At 40.8% G+C, this 8533-nt stretch overlaps 2 protein-coding genes across 2 annotated transcripts in view; one reads left to right on the forward strand and one right to left on the reverse strand.

The window, feature by feature from the left end:
- Positions 1-6791, reverse strand: part of LOC120415631 (uncharacterized) — a 29971-nt gene extending 23180 nt beyond the window's left edge. The window contains exons 1-2 of the mRNA XM_052707470.1: positions 6606-6791; positions 4752-6545 (exon numbers count right to left, since the gene is read on the reverse strand). Of these exons, the coding sequence (XP_052563430.1) occupies positions 4752-6545; positions 6606-6662 (1851 nt within the window). The 5' untranslated portion in view covers positions 6663-6791. The remainder of the gene's footprint in view (positions 1-4751; positions 6546-6605) is intronic.
- The window catches only part of LOC120415625 (beta-mannosidase), a 165835-nt gene that overhangs the window by 9013 nt on the left and 148289 nt on the right, over positions 1-8533 (forward strand). The window lies entirely within an intron of this gene.

Raw genomic sequence — 8533 nt, forward strand, 5'->3', positions numbered from 1 at the left:
GGTAAATATTGGACAGGTGTTTCCCGAGCCACAGGGCGTCTTAACGTCTTGGAAAAAACACCGCAGAATGCATGCAGATGGGAAAGTTGCTAGCACAGTTTTGCGTACGTCGCCAGTGGCTGATTAATTGCATGATTGAAATGCTACCGAGAGGTCAATTCCGAGTAGGTGTTGTGTTATCGATTCGCAGCCCATCTTTCAACCCACTCTCAAAAGTGCCATCGCTCAAGTTCCAAATTCTATTAATTTGTGATATATTGCGTTTGTGTTCTCGGCCTTGGAGGGGAGAAGAGGAGGTGATGTGACCAACTTTTGATGATTTAAACAGTTTTCTTGCTATCAAAAACCCCGCAGCTCCCAAAAAACATGCCCCGCGCATTATATGTTGCATCCTTTCGGTTTTCATTTGAAAATAAGAAACAATTCCCATTAGATAAATTAAATTTAGAGCCATTTACAATTTTATTTGCCATATTATATTCAAACATTAAAAAAAAACACACATTCATTTTTTTCACAATCCGAGCCTCCTTCAGTTAGACAGGAGACTTCTTCAAAGCCAACTTTCCGACGGCCCCGAGACGAGGTCAGTTTGCCCGGCGGATTATCTCTCTCACCAAAACAGGACCCTCCGATCGGTTCGTCGATTATTTTTTGACAAAGGACTTTGTCTTAAAGCTCTATCTGCGGTGTCAGTGCAAAATTTTTCGAAAATGTAGCGTTACCGTCGCATGCCGTGACATTCTGTTTCTGTTGCGTGGATGCCGTGCCAACTATTTAAGCTAAAAGTTAGCCTCTGGAGGATTTAGTGTCCATCAGACTTTCATCAAAGACAGACCTTACGTTGGGATTTTTATTGCTCACACACACACGCACACGTTGAAAGAAACAGGTGGTGAACGAACTTGAGAGGAGGTCCAAGAAGTTATTGACGGTTGCCAGAGCGGTTACCGGAATACCGAAATGATTGGGAACAAATTGGTAGAGTATCGGCCACACCCGGAGTGGCCAGTGCCCTGAGGGAAGGTTCTCCCGGGAGGAAATTTACGGAACCATACAGATTTGGGCAATATGGGTATCAAAATTCATGGTTTTTGATACTGGTAATGAAAATGGCCATTTTGACAGGATTGGTCACACCCGGAGTGGCCATTGCCCTGAGGGAAGGTTCTCCCGGGAGGACATTTACGGAACCATACAATTTGGGCAATATGGGTATCAAAATTCATGGTTTTTGATACTGGTAATGAAAATGACCATTTTGACAGGATTGGCCACACCCGGAGTGGCCATTGCCCTGATAGAAGGTTCTCCCGGGAGGACATTTACGGAACCATACAGATTTGGGCAATATGGGTATCAAAACTCATGGTTTTTGATACTGGTAATGAAAATGGCCATTTTGACAGGATTGGCCACACCCGGACTGGCCATTGCCCTGAGGGAAGGTTCTCCCGGAAGGACATTTACGGAACCATACAGATTTGAGCAATATGGGTATCAAAATTCATGGTTTTTGATACTGGTAATGAAAATGGCCATTTTGACAGGATTGGCCACACCCGGAGTGGCCATTGCCCCGGGGAAGGTTCTCCCGGGAGGACATTTACGGAACCATACAGATTTGGGCAATATGGGTATCAAAATTCATGGTTTTTGATACTGGTAATGAAAATGGCCATTTTGACAGGATTGGCCACACCCGGAGTGGCCATTGCCCTGAGGGAAGGTTCTCCCGGGAGGACATTTACGGAGCCATACAAATTGGGGCAATATGGGTATCAAAATGCTATGCTATGAGACGCGGGTTCGATTCCCGCCTTATCCACTGAGCTTCTATCGGATGGTGAAGTAAAACGTCGGTCCCGGTTTCTCCTGTCTCGTCAGAGGCGCTGGAGCAGAAATCCCACGTTAGAGGAAGGCCATGCCCCGGGGGGCGTAGTGCCAATAGTTTCGTTTCGGGTATCAAAATGCATGGTTTTTTAAACTGGTAATGAAAATGATCATTTTGACAGGATTGGCCACACCCGGAGTGGCCATTGCCCAGAGGGAAGGTTCTCCTGTGAGGACATTTACGGAACCATACAAATTGGGGCAATATGGGTATCAAAATTCATGGTTTTTGATACTGGTAATGAAAATGGACATTATGACAGGATTGGCCACACCCGTAGTGGCCATTGCCCTGAGGGAAGGTTCTCCCGAGTTTTCCGAAACATGCTTGTTTTGGCAATATTTTCGTTTTTTGGCAATTTGTTTCCACAGAGGTGCCAATTATTGATAATATTAAATAAGAATTAATTATTAAAGATTAAATAAATTGGCAAAGAATTTAAAAATATAAATAAAAATGGATTTACTTTTTAGAGTTTTGTACAAAGTTCTTTGTCATATTGGTCATGTAGAACATAACCACCTGCACATTTTTTGCAAAACGAAACGAAAGTCAGTTTGACAGGATATTACCTTTAATTATTGGCTACTAGATTTAATTCAAATATCCATTCAAAAACATAACGCCTGAAAAAAATATAACGCCTGCTACCCTTAGGAAAATCCAACAACATCAACCGTAACGCAACCACAAAATTCGATGACATTTGTTCGGACTGCGTCCTCTGGATTACTCTGTGGTTATTGTACTCAGAAAAATAAGCTTTATCGCTGTAAACAATAATATCAGCAATCTAAGCTTCATTTTAGGACCCAATTATCAAAATTATCAAAATTATCAAAATTATCAAAATTATCAAAATTATCAAAATTATCAAAATTATCGAAATTATCAAAATTATCAAAATTATCATAATTATCAAAATTATCAAAATTATCAAAATTATCAAAATTATCAAAATTATCAAAATTATCAAAATTATCAAAATTATCAAAAAATATCAAAATGAAAAAAATGACAAAAATAACAATTTTTGTCTTTGATGAAACTCACCACGGACATTCTGAGTTCACACGCATTTGACAGTTGAGCAATTCTCTTCCAAAACCGAAAATTGATTTTACTTGTATTTTTAGATTTGGCTCAAACCAAAAAAGCTATTTTGTATCATTGGTTCATCCATACAAGTCTCCATACAAAAATGGTATCTAAATAATCAAACAGCTGTAACTTTTGAGTGAATTTTTCGGATCAAGTTGGTGTCTTCGGCAAAGTTGTAGGTATTGTTGAGGACTATTTAGAAAAAATAGGTGCACGGAACAAAAATTTGCGATTACTTAATTAACTTTTTTTTCACAACAACTCAATTTCCCAAAATACGTATGTTTTGATCTTCGAGATTTTTTTATATGTTTTAGGGGACAAAAACCCGCAACTTTTGAGTCATAGAGAAGTATGGTCAAACAAATCTGCTGCCGAGTTATAATTTAAAAAAAAAATGTGATTTTTGGAAAAAATCGAAATTTCATGCAAAAACAAACTTGGCTTAATTTTTATGTGTATCATTGATGACTACTCTACCTTAATTTTGCCCGCTGACTCAAAATCTGCCCTTAGAATTGAGTCAAAGTGTCAACAAATCGATTTTTGATTATATTTTGGGTTTTGCCTTCCTCACCTCACTGAGGCAAGGCTATAAAATCACTCGAAAATCACGTATACATATCGACTCAGAATCAAATTCTGAGCAAATGTCTGTGGGGATGTGTGTAGACATGATTTTTTTTCCACACGATTTTCTCAGAACTGGCAGAACCGATTTTGGCCGGGTCAGCCTCATTCGATTCGTTTTGGGGTCCCATAAGACCCTATTGAAATTTATTCTGTTTAGTAAAGTATTTAAAAAGTTATGATTAGAAAAATATATTTGTATCAACAAAAAAGGGCGATTTTTTGCATAACCTCAAAAGGCCGGGTCTTTTTGTTTACGTGTGAGAGTCGCGCCAGATGCGAAACGCCCGGTTGCCACATTGCTTCAAATGAGAGTCTGCATGTTTTTTTGGAAAAGTCTGTATCAGGTATATATTTTTTAATAAACTTATTTTCATTATTACATTGTAAATATGAGGAAGGCACCAACCACCTAATGGTGGATTAAGAAACGTTTTTATGATAATTTTTCATAGAACATAAATTTGAAACAAATTTGCAACGGCCTTAGAAAAGAACTTTTTTAATGTAGCGATTTGTGAACTATTTTATAGCATTTTTGTATGGACAATAGCCGAAATTGTATGTAGATTTATATGGAAGAACTAATGATGAAGAATCTGATTAAAAAAAAAGTTATTTTAAATATGTAAAACTGTTCGGAAAAATTCCTGTCGGTCTCGGGAGAAAACCAGAAATTTCATAACCGAAATCTTGGAATACATCCAGTTCCATGTGAACAGATCCTCATCACAATCAAAGACGTCCATTTCCGGCCTCCTTCACTTACGCCGCCCACCAGGGATGCCAGATACACAGATTTGTCTGTGTTTCACAGACATTTGAGCTCGTGACAGACATTTTTTGAGGTACACAGACTTTTTAAAAACTTCATTAAATTGTTATTTTGTTAAAATATCAATCGAAACTGATTTCGTTAGTCTTCAAATGCTTAAAAACACAATTTTTGATAGATTTCTATGACTGTAAATTGATTTATTTGAATTTTAGACAAAGACACAGACATACACAGACTTTTTCACAGACATTTTAAAAAAACATGTGGCATCCCTGCCGCCCACCCACATCTGAGATTTCAATAAAAGTGTCCACGTAGTTTATGGATGGTCCCAATCAATTTGCTAACAAAACAATCTCCACTCACCTCCACCTGCGGCATCATCTGCTGCAGCTGCTGCTGCGTAATGTTCTGAATCGTCTCCATAATCAGCTGGTGCAGCTGCTGGTTGATCTCCGGACTGATGGCCGCGTCCCGGTTGCCGGACATCTTCGTCAGCGCGCCGGAAACCTCCTTCAGCAGGCGGGAATTCGCCAGCGGATCCGTCCTCTGCTGAATCAGCGTCACCACGTCGTCGATGGTCTTGGCGGGGGTGCGCGCCGACCGTACGCGCGTTCCGCTTTTTGTGGTGCGTCCCAGCGAGGAACAGCTGGACCGGATCATGGGGACGGCGATGATCTTGCCTTGCTGCTGAGGGGGTGGTTTCCGGATGGGAATGGGTTTTGGGAGGGGCTTTTTGGGGTCTTTCTTGCCGCTGATGGGTTTTCGGGTGAAAGAGGAGGACGATTTTCGAGCTTGGGAGGGGCGTTTTTGGGCGGCGCTTGACGTTCCGTACATGGAGAGCTTTGGACCTTGGACGGGGTTGGCGGAGTGGGAAGTGGCGATCTTGCGGGGATTTTGGGAGCTTTTTGATCTTCGGGATTTCTGTTTGGCGACCTCTTCTTTGAGGCGATGCCTTAGTAGGTGACACTTTTCGTTGATTTCTCCGACGATCAGGTCGTCCTCGTCGAAGATCTCCTTCTGGACGCACAGCTTGGTTGAACTAAGGATTTGCTTGACTAGTGTCCAGAGCTTCTCGGGACTCACGTTGATCACGAAGTACTTCATGTTCTTCAGGTAGAACTTGAGCGCCTGGCCGACGGTTCGGTAGAGTTGGTAGATCTTCTTGGCCGTTTCCGGCGATCCTTTGTTCAGGACGCAAATATCCTCCTCGAGTCGGTTGATCTGGTAGAGATAGTTACGCTGGAAGCGGATGAGGAACTCAGCGGTTCTTCGCTCACGCTTCTTCTCCTCAAGTTCATCTTCCGGCTCTTCAAGCTTTCCCAGACAGAGTCGGACGTCGTCGATCAGCACGCAGACCTTCTTCTGCAGCTCGGTGATCTTGATGAAGGTGTCAAACTCCTCTACTAGTGACTTCCGGGAGGCTGGTCGTGACTTGACCGTGGTAGAGCAGGCACTTCGTGCCGTCGTAGGCCGACTGTTTTTGGTAGCTCTTTCAATTGCTACGAAATCCAGCACCGGCTGGATGTCGTTGATCGGATCGTCACTCTGCAGCTCGTACGTCTTGATGAGCGCCGTAGCCGGGGACTTAACTCGAATCGTGGGAACTGGCCCCTTTCCGGAACCTTCCGAATCACCCTCGTTCCCATCTTGAGGAACCAACACTTCCTCCACGATCGATTCCGAGTCCAGAAACTCGAAGCACGGTTCGATCGACTCGAACCGCTGCTCCACGACGTCTTCCTGAGAACCGCTGAACGTGATCATGAAGTCGTCCATGCTGAAATCGTCCCCCAGGTTGTCCTCAATGTCCGCCACCTCATCCGACGCCCTTTTAGCAAACTCCTTCACAGAGGAAGCCGGCGATGACGAACAGATCGTCGACGCACCATCACTTGCATCGTCCTGCTCAAACTCCGGCTCCACAATCACCGGAATAATCGGTTCCTCCAAACTCGCGCGAGCTTCCTGCAGATCCAACTCCGTACTCTCCAGAATCGCGTTGATCTCTTCATCGGACAACATGCGAACAGCTTGAGCTTTCACCTCCAACGAGGGTGACTTCGGTGGACTCTTGCGCTCCCCATCGGTCTTCCGCTGGACGTTCCGGATGATTCGATCCAAGTCACCCAGGTCAATGTACTGAAAGTAGCCCAGATTAGAAGCTTCTAACCTCAATTAATCCAACCTCTTTCAACCAACCTGAAAATTGTACGAATTGGCCGTCTGCCGCATGAAATCGTCCACGTCGATGTCCATCCCGAATCCGGATTAAAAGCGCGCACTTCCGACCGACTAAACCAACCAACTCGACATTCCTCAAGATAATTTCTGAAGCCACAAAAACTGACAAACCACCACAAAAGACTGCAACAGCACAGGACTGCTTTGTTTTGGTCGCACGCGTTCCGGGCCGGTTGCGAGGGGCAACGAGGACGCCAAACTGGGACACGCTGCGGCGGTGCATTCTGTTGCAGGAGCCAATGTGGTGGGGTGAATGATTTCGCGCCGCTTCGGTGAGCACGTTGGAGGGTTGAGGCGTGCTATAAACGTTGCCGCGCTGTAGGCGAAAGTGGTTTGGTGGAAGGAAAGCGAAGCTTGAATTGTGCCATAAAGGTTTGATTCTGTGGGAAGCTTTGGGGAGTGTGCAGGTGAAAATTAGGCATCAGAAAACATTTTTCGATTACATTTTTCTTCAAATTTGGAAACATTGTTGTCGATTTCGAGAAAAAATGCTTGGAAATTGCGAAAGTTGTAACCGGTTCTTCAAGCAAATCAATATTTACAAATTTGGTAACAGCGTCTGTATTTTCTAAAATGATCTTATTGAACTTTCAGCAGCAGATTTTAGCTTTTTAATTATATTTAAGCATAAATCAATCATTAAATTGTCAAAATTTCCAAAAAAAAACAATTTTTAAAAAATCTTTTGATCGGAAGAAAAAATTTATTGGCTGAATATTGAGACCACATCAGAACAGTCATATAGACCGTCATCAGGGGTGATATTGGGTCATACAAATTTCAACAGTCACCCGTAATAACGGTACTGAACATAGATTTTTTTTTCAATTTTTAAGAATTTTCAATTAACCCAAATATGAAAAAAATGATTCTACGCAGGGAAATACAAATAAAATTGATTTCAGCTGATGCCACTTAAATTTCCATTGAAATTTTTAAGCTCTTTGAAAAAAAAAATGACAAAAACTTTCATGACCAAAAAGGCCAAAATGAAAATGAACAAAATGAGCGAAATGACCAAAATTACCAAAATTACCAAAATTACCAAAATGACCAAAATGACCAAAGTGACCAAAATGACCAAAATGACCAAAATGATCAAACAGACCAAAATGACAAAAATCATCAAAATGACCAAAATAACCAATTTCTTAACATTTGTTTTCCTCATTGTACCTAGTGTTACAAAAATGATAAATCATATACTTTTAAAGTTATGAAAATGAACAGTGTTTAAATCACGAAAAGCAAACTAAAGCTGAAGAGCCACAGCTGACCACTTATTATGTAAACCAAATGTAATTATTATAAGAAAGATTCAATAACGTATTTTTTACCAAAATGACCAAAATGATCAAAATGATTGGATCAAAATAATCAAACAGACCAAAATGGAAAAAAAATCATCAAAATGACCAAAATGAACAAAATGACCAAAATGACCAAAATGACCAAAATGACCAAAATGACCAAAATGACCAAAATGACAAAATGGCCAAAATGACTAAAATGACCAAAATTACCAAAATTACCAAAATTACCAAAATGACCTAAATGACCAAAATGATCAATATGACCAAAATGACCAAAATGACCAAAATGACCAAAATGACCAAAATGACTAAAATGACCAAAATAACCAAAATGACCAAAATTACCAAAATTACCAAAATTACCAAAATTACCAAAATTACCAAAATTACCAAAATTACCAAAATTACCAAAATGACCTAAATGACCAAAATGATCAATATGACCAAAATGACCAAAATGACCAAAATGACAAAATAGCCAAAATGACTAAAATGACCAAAATAACCAAAATGACCAAAATTACCAAAATTACCAAAATTACCAAAATTACCAAAATTACCAAAATTACCAAA

The sequence above is a fragment of the Culex pipiens genome, chromosome 1, assembly GCF_016801865.2.
Source record: "Culex pipiens pallens isolate TS chromosome 1, TS_CPP_V2, whole genome shotgun sequence".
NCBI lineage: Eukaryota > Metazoa > Arthropoda > Insecta > Diptera > Culicidae > Culex > Culex pipiens.